This window comes from Lissotriton helveticus, chromosome 9, assembly GCF_964261635.1.
Source record: "Lissotriton helveticus chromosome 9, aLisHel1.1, whole genome shotgun sequence".
Lineage (NCBI taxonomy): Eukaryota > Metazoa > Chordata > Amphibia > Caudata > Salamandridae > Lissotriton > Lissotriton helveticus.
Window position 1 is genome coordinate 648895541 of NC_136070.1, and position 16925 is coordinate 648912465.

General features: G+C 43.8%; 1 protein-coding gene across 1 annotated transcript in view; it reads left to right on the forward strand.

Moving 5' to 3' along the window:
* PLCB3 (phospholipase C beta 3) overlaps positions 1-16925 on the forward strand; it is a 585337-nt gene that overhangs the window by 493482 nt on the left and 74930 nt on the right. Inside the window, exon 20 of the mRNA XM_078660740.1 lies at positions 8090-8244. Within this exon, the coding sequence (XP_078516866.1) occupies positions 8090-8244 (155 nt within the window). The remainder of the gene's footprint in view (positions 1-8089; positions 8245-16925) is intronic.

Consider the following 16925-nt stretch of genomic DNA (forward strand, 5'->3'; position numbering starts at 1 on the left):
GACGGAGGTCGACGGAGCCGGGAGCTTATGCGGCCATCTTGGTTGCTTGCGTAGCTCCTCACATCCTGTATTTTTAACATCCTAATATGCCTGGCGGTGTCTGATAGACACCGCCAGCCATGTTAGAGCTTTTCCTCCGCGGTCGGAAGGTGACCGCGGCGGAAAAGCTGCGGACGGTCTTCCTGACCCCCCAGCCATCCTAATCTGGCGGGGGGGTCTTTGAAGGCTCCGCAGCGGTTTTTCCGCATCCTCCGGGCCGGCGGACACTTCCGCCGGCCCAGAGGATGCGGAAAAACCGCAATCCTAATCGGGCCCCTAAGTTTGTAATGGAATGGAAATACTAGCATTTCAACATCCTGCCACTTTGAATAAAGTCTGTGCCAAGAGTGTTTACCAAGATGCATGCTGTGCTAGCAGCACACCTCAGGAAACAGGCCATACCTGTTTACTGGTACCTAGATGATTGGTTAGTGAAAGCAAACAACTTTCGACTTTGCAGAGAGAACGAACAATGGTAGTATCACTGCTATACATACTATGGTCCACAGTAAACTGGCCTAAATTATCTCCCACTTCAGAAGCAAGGAAAATATCTCTAGGAGCAGAACTAGTCACAGAGTCACTAGCAATGGCATACCCGACTATTTAGAGTGCCCAGGCCATGCAAGCCAAAACTCCCCTCTACCAGCCGTCACAATCTGTGATTGTGAGGACGGTACTAAAACTCAGAGGGATCAAGGCTTCTCACATCCACTTTATTCCAAACACAAGACTACTCATGAGACAAGTACAGGATTGGATGAACAATTAATAGGATCAGCCAGCAGGCACGTGGGAGGATTTAGTGGTTGGAACAAAGTCAGCCAGGGACTGGCTTGGTGGTACCTAACAAATATGATCAAAGGGTGACCCTTCAAACCACTATTACCACAAGCTATAATTTCCCCGGATGTCTCAACAGTAGGTTGGGGTTCACACGTAGAAATTAAAGATAAGGGGGTTGTGGTCAGCACAAGATGCAAACAGGCACCTCAGCTTTCATGATTTGAAGAAAATCTCCCTAGCACTAAAGGCCTTTCAGACTAAGGAAGGAAACTATGTAGATACTGACAGACAACACGACAGCAGCGATTTACATCCACAAGCAAGGGGGGATAGAATTATACCCATTTTATTTATTTTGAAAGTTTTATATAGCGCGGACAAGATCCTTGCAGATATCAAAGCGCTTTACAAAGAGAAGTACATGAGGGAGCATGGTTAACAGATAAATCAATAGGTCAATTAATACAAATAGGTGGCAACTAAGCCCAACATGACATGAGTACAGAATGGTACAAATAGGTGGCTACAAAGCCAAACATGTGAGTAATAAGACAGTTCATACAAATAATCAAAAGGGTCAAACATGTAGTATATACCCATTGTCACAAGTGGTCCAAACAATTTGGAACTCAGCCATTTCGAAGGACATTTCATTATTAGCAAATCATGTCCCAGGAATGTAAAAGGTACAAGCCGGTGAGTTAAGCAGACAGGTAAGTTACATGCACAATTGGCATGTAAAGCAGTCTGTGGTAGATAAACGATTCCAATAGTAGGGAAAACCAGGGGTAGACCTATTTGCAACACCAGAAAAAACAAATTGCCTGTACATCCATACCAGCCACTACTACCCTCAGTGGTTAAAGAATGCCCACTTGATACGCTGGCATGGAATATCTCTGTTCTCTTTTCACCCCCATACCATTAGTCCCACCAGTTCTACAGAGATTCCGGAGTTCTAACATGACTGTTGATTCACTATTGCCCCAAGGCGGCCTCTTCAACCATGGTTCTCACATCTATTACAATTGTGGAAACACCAGTATGTCAAAATCTTCTTGGACAGGCACACTGACCATGCAATAAGAGAAATAGCCAAATTGGAACACCTTAATCTACCAAAGGTTACATTACATATCATTAGGGAAGCCCAGAGAATATCCACTATAATATGCTACACTTTCAAGTTTAAGAGGTATATATTATAGTGCCAAAACAAGAAAATGCAACATATACTCCATCAAGACATGGTCATAGTTGAATATCTAATACATCCTTTGAAATGTAAACATCCCTATGCTTCGAGTATACATTTATTAGCCATTGTGGTTTGCCTTAAAGAGCTATACACACATAGCATTTTTCTCACCCCCACTGATAAAAGTTTTGTGGAGGGTGCAAAGAGGTTTTTTGCTGCTAGGGAGATACCGCCTCTGCAGTGGAATCTTAACCTACTGTCAGCAGGGTTAATGAAAGTGCCCTTTGACCTTATACATAAAGCCACACTCTGACATCTTACATTGAAAACTTGTTCTTGGTGGCTATCTTGTCGCTGAGAACAATAAGCGAGATGCAGCATCTAACAGTACATGAGCCACACATCCATACACAAGAGTTAGGTCATAATAAGGACACACTCAGAATTCATGACAAATGTAATCTCGCCTTTCCACATCAACCAGACTATCACTATAACAGCCTTCTTCCAAATCCTACTGATGTGGCAGAAATTGCCCACTACATGCTCGCTCTCAGGAGGGCGGTTATGTATTACATGCAGGTGACACAGTTTCTGATAGAGCTATCTAACCACAGATTCTTCACCTTTTCAATATTCCCCCAGGTGTCAGACTGGATACAGAAAATCAGCAGGACCTCTGCATGCCAGCAAATGTTGGCAGGGGCTTAGTCTCCTTGTCGTTTCGCACTGGACATGAAATGCGTGGGCCTATATATCTGCCACCCTTGCATGCTGGCATCCGTTCCTTTCCTTCTATACCAACAGATGTGGAACTGGAGCTACACCTCGTCTCCTTGAGACCACTTCTTGACAAAAAGACATTACCAGTGTGCAAGGGAAAATGCCAACTTCAAAATCAACATGACTCAATTTTTGTAGGGTATGTCACAAACAAATGTCCGTGACTGACCTACATGTAGTCTGAGGTTGGACCATAACTCCAAGGCCTGCAGTGACTGTTCTTAAATGCATCCCAAGGCTGTTTGATACCAGGCATCAAAACTGTTTAGACTCTGAGGCACAATAGGTTGAAGTCCAAGGGCAGGTTCTCATCCCGCTCCCGAGTCCGTTGCTGGACCTGGATTGGTTAAGTCTCCCGGCTCTGCCACAAAATAAAACACCTCCTGTATTGTTATGCGAAGGGTGTAGGAGGGTCTTGATCTTCCACTTCATACTCAGGAAGTCAAAACCAATGTCTTAACAGGTGTTTCAGCCTTTCCAAACAATTTCTGAGCTCCTCTTTCCATTCATTGAGGTTCTTACTCACACCCTCTTGGAGATCGATTCCAAACCTTGCTCAGTCCCACCTGTTAATCAGCAGATCACGGGTGTCCTCGCCCTGCCGGGTGACCCTGGCTTACTATCCAAGCACTAGCGCCTTGACGACTTTATCATTTGTTCCTGCTCTATAAGTTGGTCATTCATTCATTCAGCACTGCACTCCTGAGAGCCGTGTGGTGCAGGCTTCAGCCAACAAGGTGAACCTAAACTTGTTCCCCATACTCCCTCTGACAGGAAATTGGAGTAGATAGAATCTTTTTATAAGCAGCTCTTTTAGATGCCAGGCTCTATCTTTGGTGAATGCTAGGTGCTTCTTAGGTTACTGCTTCAACACCTTGTGGAACTCAGTGGCCCAGGTACTGCCCCTAGCCCGTGCCATACTTTCTTAGGATATAAGATGGTCATGAAGCAACCAAGGTCACCATTCATTGTGGGCGGGGCAGCATAGATTCCCTTGGTTGTGCTATTGCACTAGTGTGGTCCTTCGCATGCTGGCCTGGTTGTGATCCACTGGCAAGTGGAGATCCATATAGGCCAGTCTTATCGATACTCCATTTGATGATTCCTGGCTTTTTGAGGATAAAGCAGATGCAGTACTTAGCACTTCAAAGAAAGCATTGCCACAGTGCGCTCCCTGGATCCCTCTGCTCCTATCATTAATTTCACTCCCTCCGTGGCTACAGTAGGGTATTCCGGTATCGCCAACAACCTCAGCCAGTACCGCGATCTCACCAGCCTGTTGGTGGTCACAGCAGGGGGTACACAGGAGAGGGCAACAGGGTCAATGAACAGTCCAGACTTATGCCCCCCAGCAGCGCACCACCTAAGCCTCTTTAGCAGGACTTAGATGATGCACAGCCACCCTTTTGGAGGCAGGATCCATAATTTGCTGTCAGATTGGCAGGTAATAGCTTCAGACAAGTGGGTTCTCCAAGTTGTTCAGCGTAGTTATGCCTTACCATTTCTTGAAACCCTGCTGCACCTTTCACCATCCTCAGACTGGCTGATGGAGAATCATCTGTTTCTCCTAAGGCTGTAAGTGCAGGCACATTTGGCCAAAGGAGCCATAGAGAAGGTACCGGCCCCAGAAGTTGGTTGTTTATGCTCTTTCTGTTACTTCCGGACCATTTTCTAACTTTGCTGTATCAGTGACTGTCTGCAGATATCCAAGTGCAGAATGCTCCCCTAATCCAAGTCTTGTTTGCTGTGAACCCCGGAGACTGGAATGTAGCATTGACCTGCAAGATGCTTGTTTCCATATCCCTCTTCTGCAGACCCACAGCGTTACCTGCTGTTCACTGGTGGCAGCACATCTTTGATGGTTGTGGGTGCCGTCTTCCCCTACCCTGATGACTGGCTGTTGAAGGCAGGCTCGCTCTAGTTAGTCATCACCCACCTCCAGACTATGGTGAACCTCCTGACATCTTTAAGGTTTACTATCAATGTGCCGAAGTCACACCTGACTCCTTTGTAACTCTCTCCTTCATCTGGGCTTTTCGGGCATGGTGTAGTTTCACACGTACACCCCCAGAGAGGAGAGTCTAGAACATTCAGACTATGATCCTGATTTTTCAACCCCTGTCCTGTATCTTCGTGAGAATGACTCTGAGGCTGCTGGGGCTTATGGCCTTGTGCATCTTGCTGGTTAAGCAAAGCACTGCAGATGGCATATGTAGGTTGTGCAGTGGGATCTGAAGTCCTAGTTGGGCCAGCACCAGCAGAATCTTTCTCACCTTGTCCAGATTTCAGAGGAGACTGGAAAAGATCTGCAGTGGTAGCTGCAGGACCACACTTGGGTCTGTGACTGAATCCTCTCCTTACCCCACCCAGAGCTCACAGTCTTGACCAATGCATTGCTTCTGCGTTGTGGAGGTTCTCGGGAGAGGTGAAGACGAGCAGCGTCTGGTTTCCAGCAGAGGCCTGGCTCCATAACAACCTTTTGGAGTTGAGACCCATCCCCTTGGCGTGGAAGACATTCCTGCCCTCCATTAAAAGGAAGCTGGTGCAGGTCCTCACGGCCCACCGACATTTGGTATGGAACAAGCACGAAGGGGTGGGGTTATGGACCCTGTGCTAGGAGGCTTTGCATTTTTGTACCTGGCTGTCCTGCTAAGGAATCTTTCTCGTGTCGCACCACCTGGAGGGTTCCCAAAACTGACAAATTAATCCATCAATGCCTTGTTGATAGTGAATGATACCTACATATGAAACTTAGGGCTCTTGTACACCTTACCACCGATACCTCTCCTGCCCCTATTTCTGAGGAATATTTTGACAGACTGGGCTCAAGTCACCCCAGACATCTCCGAAAGGGCACTGAAAGTAGGGTATCATGAACTCCTGTGCATGAGTATTTGTCCTCCATTCAGGCAGCCTCTTCAGGATGATTTTCTGTTGCAGCAGCATGGCTGGCTTCTGCATCCGAACCTCCGCAACCTACAACTCCATGGTTGGAGATTGAGTGACAACAGTTGAGTGCTTTCAAACTTCTTCCAGAAGATGTTGATATCATCTTGGCAGCCAGGTATCGCTTGACCAAATATATGTTTGGCTGTTATTGGGACACGTTTTTGATCAGGTGAGCTTCTAAACAGGTCGACCCAGTTCATACCAAGCTGTCTGAAGTTTTGTTGTTTGTTGACCCTAGCCCAGCAAGGCCTTTCTTGGGCACCATTAACGGGTACTTGTTAGCTCTTTCAGCATTTTTACGGTTGTTGGACCAGCTCTCATCATTCAAATCACTAATTGTCATGCTTTTCCTCAAGGGGTTACAATATATGTTTCCCACCTTCTATGTTTATTTTGCCTCAGTGGGAGTTAAGTTTTCTCCTCACATTTCTCATGGGTGCACTCTCTGAACCTCTCCACAGTTGCTGTTCTTGGCATGTTACCCTCAAAACAGTCATCTTGTCTCCATAACATCAGCGCAACAGGTGAGCGAGTTACTGGCTCTTGTCTGTTAACCCACCCTACACAACATTTTACTCGGACATGCTGGTTCTACGTGCTAGAGCCTCCTTCCTTCGTTAGGTAGTGACTCCTTTTCATGTTGACCAGAGCATCACTGTTCTGGCTTTTTTTGCTTCACCTCACCCCTCTAAGGAGGTGAAGAGACTTCACTGGCTTGACCCGAAAAGAATTCTCAGCTTCTACTTTGATCGTACCAAAATATGTGGATGATCAGCTGTTTATTGGATTCTCTGGAGCAAAGAAAGCCAAGGCTGTGCAGAAAACGATCATCTCACGCTGGATAGTACTCTGCATTAACAACTGCAGTGCACTCACCCAAAAGCAGCTCCCTGAGGGTTTGTGAGCTCATTCTACCAGAGCCAAAGCTGCTACCACTTCTTTGGTATGGACGGTGACTGTTCTGAACATTTGTCAGGTTTCTAGGTGGACATCACGTAATACATTCACATGGCACTATGGTTTTGCAAGCCCGGCCTGCCGGAAAGGGCACTTTTCCTGTTCAACCCTTCAGGACTTTTTGGTTGTTAGTTCACAGACCCACCTCCTGGACAGGACTGCTCTGGTGTCTATTCAAAAGGTGAGGAATATGCAGTTAGAAGTTTCTATCAGAAGAAACACGTTATTTACCTTCTGTTAATTTATGGTAAAGGGTCTAACTAGCTGCAGATTCCTCACCTACCCTCCTGCTTCACTGTAAGATTCCAACGTAAAGATATGCTCACTGGTTACAATTGGTCTGATTTTGGCTCTGCGTTTGTGGCAAGGACGGTTCAGAAAGCAACTGATAACAAGTTTGCATGAGTGATGCCTATATATGCCTGCACATGCCACATCTGGTGCAAAATTATATTGATGCGTAGCCGCCGGCTTGCAGGTGTACTGCTGAAGATTTTCTAGATCCAGTCCAACGCCGCGGGGAATATTCAAAAGGTGAGGAATCTGCGGTTAGATAGTCTCTTCAAGAAAGAGCATTACCGAAGGTTACTTGCTCCTCAGAAAACCACACCAGTTCTTCGTGGGCCATATAGCTTAGGCTCTAGGGATAGCAGTTTAAAACAAATACCATTGGTAGATGTGCAACACAGCCTATTCAGCTGTGTTGCACATTAGCACACCAATGTTGCTCGCCAAACCAGGGTCCCTGTCTACCAGGAAGAAGGGGGCAACTATGGCCTTTATGGCAAACTTCTCTATGCAAGAAATATGCAAGGCAGCGACATCGACCTCAGACCATATTTTCACAAGGCTTTACTGCATTGATTTTCAATCATGCAGGGAGGATGAAGTTGGACAAGTTGTATTCAGAAATATTTTTGCTTTCACTCCCTGCACTTCTGCCCACCACCACAAGGCAGGTAATACTGCTAAATAATCTGAGCAAAGCATGTGAATCTAGAAGAGAATTTGTGTTGTAAAAGAAACCAATTACCTTTAATTATGGTTTTGCAGCTTGAAACTCTTCTAGATTCTCATTTGACTCTCTTACTTCTCCATTGCAGGAGCTTAGCGGAAGGTAAAAATCTCTTTTTTCTCTATGTCGACATAGACTTTTCCAGACCTAACCACTAGATGGCGAAATTGTGGATAACCTGCAAATCTAAAAGCGTTTCAAACTGCAAAACCATAATTACAGGTAACTGGTTTCTTTCATCTTTGTACCTACCTTACAAGTTTTGGTTGAGCTTATGCTTTTGTGCTGGTGATCACCAGCTGTTGTTTATGCCGCATGCCTATTTGATGCCACTCTGTGAGTGACCGTGTCTTCTAATGCAGATCTCCCAATGCAGTTAAATATGGGGATCTTTGAGTACAATCGGCGCTGCGGCTACCTCCTGAAGCCAGAGTTCATGCGGCGAATGGACAAAACCTTTGACCTTTTCACTGAAGACATTGTGGATGGAATCGTGGCCAACACAGTGAAAATCAAGGTAACATGCTGTTGGAGAGGAAGAATACATGAGGGCAGGAGTGTAGTCTCAAGAAGCCAAAATGTGTATTTGCATAGTGTTTAAATCAAATTCAGAGTCCCCACAAAATCTTTACAAATATTGGGATGTTGAGCTAGTTGCATGTATTGGATGGGTTAGAGAAAGACAACAGGAATGTGTTGAGCCACTGCAATCCAGTGGAAGTATTCTGAAGATCCCTCACTTCTGCCTGGTGCCGGAGGCCAGAGAAAGGCAGATGCTATAGGATGACAAGCATTATAAAGCATCTTCATCAAATATTTAAAATATTTTTTTGATAGACCTAGAAAAACACCCAACTGCTAGGTTCGTATCTCAACACCACACTAATGGGACAAGTCATTTATTATGAATTACCTTGATTTTTTCTAAGGAGTTGATTTGTCTAAAATATCTACTTGACTATTAACTCTCAATCACAGAAGTACCTGTGCAAGCCACAAATTACAAATTATAAATGTACCTTTACTACTTCAGAATTAGTTATCCCGTCCTCTCAGTAAATTCCTTAAGAACTAGGAATGGCAAGCCATTTGCTGCAGGATACCAGTTTTCTTGTTGTAAGACCTGTTTCATTGCAACTCTTTCATTTCTGAAGTGTTCAGAAGGTAAACCGACATCTCTATATTTCAATAACACACAGTGAGGTAGATTCTGCAGCATCTCACTGAGGGCCCCAGATCTAAAATATCCCTCCTCTGTCGGTGTTTTGGATTCTGAGCGTGCAGTGAGATTAGATTGTGCTGGGTTGTACATTTTGTCACCACTGTCTTTGTCTTTCTGACCGCTCATCTGCACTCACCTGTAGCTCATTCTCTAAGCAATTGTTTAGATTCTTGCGATTGCTGAAATAAATTAAAAAAGCGCCTAATATAAATATTTGTGAACATGTCAAGTAAGACCATACTTTTTTTTAAGCAAGCATTTCTTTATGTGTAGAAAATTGTTAACTAAATCAATCAGCGAACCAAAAAGTGCCTTACCATTTTTGGGATTTAGTTCTTATATGCAAACACAGGTCAAAAGCAGAGAGATAGATTCTTTTGGATTTGTGAGTTGTGAAAATGTATCTCAGATCTACTCATTCTTTTGTGCAGCATTGCTGAATGGTTCAATGAAAAAACGTAACCTCTTGCCAACTGAAAAAGTTCAAATGTTGTTAAAAGCAATAAGCTGTGAGTCAAGATCACTGGCCATTCTAACGCCTAAAGTCTATACAAATACAACATGAGGCAACCACCCCTTTAAGATGAGATGGTAAAAAAGATATTTTGTTCGATTAACATGTAAAGCTATAGTCAGTTATAATATGACATTGAAATGAAATCAGGAGAATAGTAAATGTTTGTGCAAGGGGCACCAACCAGCACAGCTTTTGTTTCCCTCTCAGCACAGAGGCACTGAAAAGCCAAACTCAGTGTAAAAAATCACCACTACGTAGGACACGAGGCCCTGAGGCCATTGTAACCAGGCAGATGACCGGAGCAGTACGAATTGACAGATTCATTCGAAAGAGTAATACTATCCCCATGGCACGATTGGTCCTGTGGCCGGTTTAATTAAATTGAAGAATCTGCTCCATCACTACTACTCTAAGTGGGGGTCATGTACTTCTGCCATATACCACGATTGAGCAACCTATGATTAAGACCGTTTGTCATCCCACCAGTTCGTCTCTCATATAGGGCACCCGACCGGGTCCGCGTGTGAGTATTCCCTTTTCCTCTCTCACTTTACCGGTGTCTCACTTATTTCACGGTCTCACGAGGCTGAACAATCGCCATCAGATTATCCCCAGATCCCTTGGTCCTGAAGAGACACTGCACTGTAAAAGGTTCAAAACGCCGTAGACTGTATGTAAAAGTGAACCAGTTTAACAGCTCTGACTATTGTACACAGAAACTGGAATAATTACTAAGTTCATCTTTGGTCGCCTTTTTAAAAAATTGCGGAAACCAAGCTGTACACGTTACATGTTTTTCACTGTTTGTTTTATGGTTCCATTTCACTTGGGGACACAAAAGCACTATTGTTTTTTCTTGGTCTGTGTATATATTATTCTGAATTTTACAAATCTGATTAAAATAATTAATGTGAACATAAAGTCTGTAAGGCCTTCTTTCTTTCTGACATCACCTCAACCCGTTTTTGTGATTGCAATTTTGCATTTGATTATTATTATAGATTAGCCTAACTTTCCGCTGGAATCATTGTTTCTGTTACACAAGGCTCTGAGAGGCCACACTCTGAGCCAAATCGATGCTAAAAGCTCCTCCGCAACTGGCATTGAAACTGGCACCCACGCCTCCTTTGACACCAAAGTCGACCAGTAAAGTAACCATCTTTGAAAAACTCTCCAAAGTCCTGTATAGAAAGCATAAAAAGCTCTTCATACACTTGGATATGGGAAGGTCCTTGCCAACCCTCCAGCTCCAGGACTCCTCTGGATCTGCCTTCTAGGGACAACCAGATGTCATCCCTCTCACCTCATCAAGTCCTAAAAAGGTCAAGGATTTAGCTGCATCTCTATACAATACCTACCACCTACAGTTCCCCCTCCATCATCATTACTACCCTACACTCTACTCCACCGTAGCTGCATGACATTGACTCAGAACAAGGCAGCACCTACTATCCTCAGAACCGCTTGTCGTGTAGTTCCTAAAGTACCCATGCAGGACCTGCGCATTTGGATAACATAAACTGTGGGATTGGTGCAGACCGGTTCCGTACATACCACCGAGAAATGTTAGCCTGTTTGCATACAAGCTAAGAACTTCTTGGCTGGTTATTAAGTGCTCGCTGTACTCCATATAAGTGATTGACCAAACTACCGCCCTTGCCTAATACCCTAGATGTTAAAGATTGCTTTAAGTCCCGTTTTTTTCTCTCCACGATCAAATTTCCCTCAGGATGGTAAGGAGAGGAGTACTGCAATGCTACACCCATACTTTCCATGACCTCTTTGTAAGCCCGACAGCTAAACGTCGCGCCACAGTCAGAATGTACCGTGCCAACTGCGTATGTCCCTATAAAGACTCGCAAATCTTTTATAACGGTTCAAGCGTCAGCCGAGCGCTGAGGCCAAACCATAGGCATCTGGAGCATGAATCCACTGCAACCATGATATATTTTTTTAGCCCCATCAGATTGTAAGGCGCCGCAGTGGTTCAAGTACACACGTGCGAGAGGTTAGTCTGATTTTAACAATGGTGTCTGTGCCGGGCGTGATATGGTGGACCCCTTCATCTGCTGGTAGATGTCACATTTCAAGACATAGTCCTTAGTTGTTTTTGTTAGTCCTGGCCACCAATAGCGCTGTTTCCATAAAGAAATAGTCGCTGTAACGCCTGTGTGCGCAGAGCCCAAACCCTTGTGTGCAGCTAGTATTAAACCTTGCCTATGATCCATATTTGGTATTACTCTATCCCCCACTCCAGGAATCTGAGCATATGGAATGTTTTGTGCATCTAACTTGTAGGAGTACTTGAGTGGAAACGTTTTAGGTACTGCTGAGCTGCCCTTGTGTGAAGCAATGACAGCCACCATAATATCACCGTCTATTCTTGTTTTAGAACAAGTGATTGCAGCTACGGAAGCTGTGCGTACAGCCCCCTTTGCGGCTTCATCTGCCAATGAATTCCCTTCAACGGGAACGCCATCACGCTGATGACTCCGTGTATGGATCACGTGAGCCCTTGGTAGTTAGTTTTTCACCTCTACTATCTGTTCACATAGCATTTTGTGCTTAATTGTGCCACCTTTCGCATCTTTAAACGTGTTTAGTTCCCAATGATGTAAGTACTCATTGTACGACTGTACACAGTAAAAGGAATCGCACACGATTAGTGTGGGGAATTCATGATCCGTATTTACAAGTGCCAGTATCAGTGCTTTTAGTTCTGCCAATTGAGCCGTGTATTCTCCTAGAGATTGCGTTTTAGTGCAACTTGGATGGAACTTTCCATCCTGCATGCGACCTTGAATGATAGCACATGCCGCGCAGTATTGTTGCTTACTCCCTGTAGCCGGTTGAGCAGATCCGTCAGTGTAAATAATATATTCATACTGATCTAGAGGCAAGAGTTCATTTGGTAGAGGATATTCTTTTTCGTATTGCAGAAATGATTCTGTTTTTAGACTTGGATCAAATCTGTATTCAACGTCTGTTGCAATAAGAGAATTAGCCCATTTGATCCATCTCTGATGTAAAGCTTTTGCATTTGGAATGCTTGCCTTTGTAACAGTTTCTAAAGCCGGTACCGGGGTTAGGACCATTATGCTTTTCACATGAGCCAGTGCTCTTTCTCTTGCTACAGTGGTCTGAACTGCTGTCAGGATTTTTTCTATTGAAGTGAAATGCATTCCTGTGTTTGTGTACAGGTGTGATTTGTATGCAATTGGTACTGTTTCGCCTTCATTGAAGGTTAAGTAAGTGTACCCGCATTGACCCGCTATAACGTGGATCACCAAGTTGCATACGTTTATGCATGTCTAAGTGTTTGGAAGTCATGTCTTCTTGTAATGAACATAGGATATTGGAATGTTCCTGTGTCCAATGTTTGACTGAAAAGTCAGGTTTTATTAAGTCATACAAAGGTTTTACTCTTTCTGCGTAATCCAAAATGTATGTTCTGCCGAAATTTTGGAATCCCAGTATTGATTGTACATTTTTTAATGTTTTTGGATGTTGGAGTTAGTTGCCAGGTTTTTCCCTTCACTTGAAAGCTCGTATCCTAAAAACAGGACTCTGAGGTGGGCTATTTTTGATTTTTTTTAAGTTACATTTGTATCCCTCAGAGGCGAATCCAATAATAATGGTGCTCACTCTGGTCAAGTGCCTCATTAAGTCATCGTCCGTCAAATAAATATCATCCACATAGGACAATGCTTCATCATCAAAATTTTGGAGTAACTCAGTTACTCTTGCTGAGAATACCCCGGGCTATTCTTATACCCTTGGGGGAGTCGGCAAAATTGCAGCTGGGACACTAACGCTGAGAATGCGGTCAAATACCTTCTTTCAGGTGCTATATTTTGGCAGAAAAATCCGATTGGGAGATCAAGCATTGTTTTGTATTTTTTCTGCACAATGTTATTCATCCATGCACACTGTGTGCATTTTGGACAGTGAATGTCTTTGTGCAAGTGTTTAAATGTCTGAAATCTAAAACTAGACAATATGAATTATCTGGTTTTGATAGGGGCAATAAAGGATTGTTCATTGGTGAGGTGCAATTTTCGATCACCCCTTTTTATTCAAGTGGATCTAAGATCCTCCTGACCTGTTTTTTAGCTTCTTGCTTTATAGGGTATTGCTTCTCAGCATTTGGTGAAACTTTTAACGGGATCACATGGTGGGTTGAGTCCTCATCTCACCCTGCATGATTTTGCTATAATGCTAGAGCTAGGGCTACAGCCAACTCCAGTGCATATGCATGTTTAAGATGTTTGGGAACAAGGTCGTAGAATGCTAGAAAAATTACGTTTCCCCCCTAGGGCACTCCATAACAAATGTTGGCGGCCAATCTTGTTCTGCTAATAGGATGTCATAACTAGATGACCGATTTTTCCAAAAGAGGCCCTTAACTTTCCTGGGCTTGTCCCCCTCCATTTGGAGTGTTCTCTTGTGTAACCTATGTGGAACGCTCACCCTTGTGTCTGGTGTTTCCACCGTGATGTAATCATTCAAGTCCACTGTCACCAGAAATTCCTTCAGATTCTGGCGAGCTATTGTTACTTCTGTCTAGCATCGTCAGAGCCCATTCCCCGTTTAGAAGCTGCTTCCTCAGTATTCTGAGCATGTCTCATCTTCAGGCCTGCAAATTTCTTTTTCTTAAATTGAGGTTTTGATTTTGGCTTGTCTTCATTTTTGGAAGTATAGTCTTGAGCATGCTGCTTGTCTCTGGACTTTGTACGCTCTTCTCTGTGTTCTGACCATCCTTCTCTCTCGAAAGTTTTCGTTGAGCCCTGAAAGGAACGAGAGGAATGTCTATCAGTATCCTGATACCTGTCAGGTTTCCTAATATTATCCCTATTCCTGAGATTATACCTCTCTCTTTTCAGAGAGCTCCTGTGGAGGAGACCTACCTCAGGATTGAGATCTTTTTTCTGTATAGTTTGATTGTTTTTTACTATCCCACTTCTTTTTAGAAGAAGAAGAAGCAGTTGTCCGCTTAGAAGTGTCCTTTTCAGGACTGCCCATCAGTTGTGGTTTTAAAGCTTTCCCGTCCAAACTGTCTCTGGCTAATTCTGCGTATGCAGCTTCAATTATTTTGGGTAGTTTGTGTTGTTGATCTAATGGATCGCACTCCCTTAGGCATTGGCGGAATGCCACTGACTCTGCTTTCCCTTTAATATTAGCCAGTATTATGGCTGATACCTGTTCGTTGTTATTTAATAACTTCATCCCTAGGTTCAGAGCAGGCTCTGCTCTGTACTCATTCTGTATTTGTTTTAATACATCAGGTATCACCGTTCATGAAGGAATACCATGGTTCCTGGTATATATGGCAGCAAAGACTGTACCCCAAGTGGTACAATCCTCGAACTATAGTGTTATCCCCATGGGCAAGCAGATTGTTAACATTCTGTGTTTTTCAAATGTGGTAGTAGTTGTAAATACAGCCTCAAGCGGAGTTATTTTCTGAGCTACCCAGAATGGTATTTGTTCACATTTCGTGGGCATTTTGCCCATTACTGCGTGTAATGTTTTTGGAGTTATTTTAGTTGGGGAACCCTAGGATTGAGTACCATTAGTTCCAACTGTTGTTGGTTGGACTGTGAAATTCCTCATGACGTATTGAGTCAAGTTTCTGTAGATTCTAATTAGATCTTTGTGTTGTGTGAGTAAGTCTGGTTGTGGCATTGTATCAATGTCAGAATGTGGTGTGTAGCCTGCTAGTACAGGCCATGTTGCCCAGTCTCCTCCGAGAGGGCCTAATCTTACTCTGTTTCTTAAGTGGAGTAGGGCACCTTTAAACCAGTAAAAATGTTCCTGGTACCAGCAGCCAATAAATAGGATATTTTACCTACTCAGCTGTGGCAGAGTTTGTGCCCACCCACTCCAGACGTCTCTGGTGTTTGTGAGTAGGGGTCTCTGAGAATAAGCACGACTGAACTGCTCAGATTCTACTGTTAAATAAGTGCCATACCAACGTTGGTGGCGCCATGTCGTGTAGTTCCTAAAGTACCCATGCAGGACCTGCGCAATTGGATAACATAAACTGTGGGATTGGTGGTTCCATACACCCCCACCGAGAAATGTTAGCCTGTTTGCATATAAGCTAGTTTATAGTGCCACTAGTGTCTCCTCTTATCAGGGAGAGATTAGTTTCTGGCAGCCTCAGAACATGACAATCCTGATTCCCTCAAGATCGTGGAAACGATGTACTACTTTTCGCTCAGTCACTCGTGCACATTTAGTTTATCTCAGAGATACACAGAATAAACAGTCTGGGTGTTTCAATCAAGGTTTATTGAACAGTTGTTATTGTGTAGAATATATGAGCTGTAAAAACCATTAGACAGTAGAAGAGATATATGATTAGCAATACTACGAATATAAACGGATAGTACAGCTCTACCATTGTGCAATTAGCATGAATAAATACATGATTATAAAATGCATGATAAAAGTGTGCGTTCTCCTACGATGCCTGTCTAGATGTACCTAAGTGAACCTAGCATATGAGAAGGTGTGAAAGCCAAGAATCCCTCTAGGATTTAGTCGATCTCCATTACCTTAAGTGTGAGGAATGTCGGAGCCCTTCTTGGTCTCGAGTTGGACACCCCGCAAGGGATGTTCAGACCACTGTCTGCTCGAGCGTCTGCATGCAGGAGCCTCAGCATCTCTGGTCAGTGTGTATGCCTGGAAGTCTCGGTTCCCTCTAACTACTGCTAGCAAGAGGTGCTGTATTTATACAGAAAAGTATATAGAGTCCCTTTGTCCCTTGTTCTTGTGTTAGCCATTGTTGGGTATGAGGATGATGAGTGTGATGAACCTTGTGCATAGATATTAGGAAGGTGGTGTATAGTCCCTGAAGGGTTTCCAAGTAGCCTTATGAATATTCATTCATACTGTGTCACTCTAAAGATAAAGTCATAGAACACTATTGTTCAGGGAAACCCTCCTTCGGCACCCAGGCCTAGAACTAGGTAAAAGGTTCAGTCCATAAAAGGCGTTCAATCCTTAAAAGGCTTGTTACTGTTTAATGTAGGGGAGAGGATGTAGGTGAAGTGGTATGATGTTACCTGGGCCTATATTAGGTTACCTATATGAAACAGAACACCCTATCAAGAGTCCTTGAGACCCCGAGAGGGAGATGATCCCTGGCAGGTGTGGTAGACCCCAAAATGACCCAGATTTAGAGCCCTGTCCTGCCAAGTAATCCTGATGATACTACTGCATACCATGCAATAATACAATGGGCTGCCCAACATCATCAGGTAAAACTACCCACCCAGAAGGACGAGGATGACTTCCTAGTTGAAATCGATCAAAAATAGAGTGCGCGGTCGATTACTTCCACACATTCAAGGAGATGCTTGGGTCACCCACCAACAACTTTAAGTAGCCAAAGAAAGTCAGGTTGTGACCTGTGTAAATAAAAATAAAAGCTTGCACAAAATGATCCAGCTAA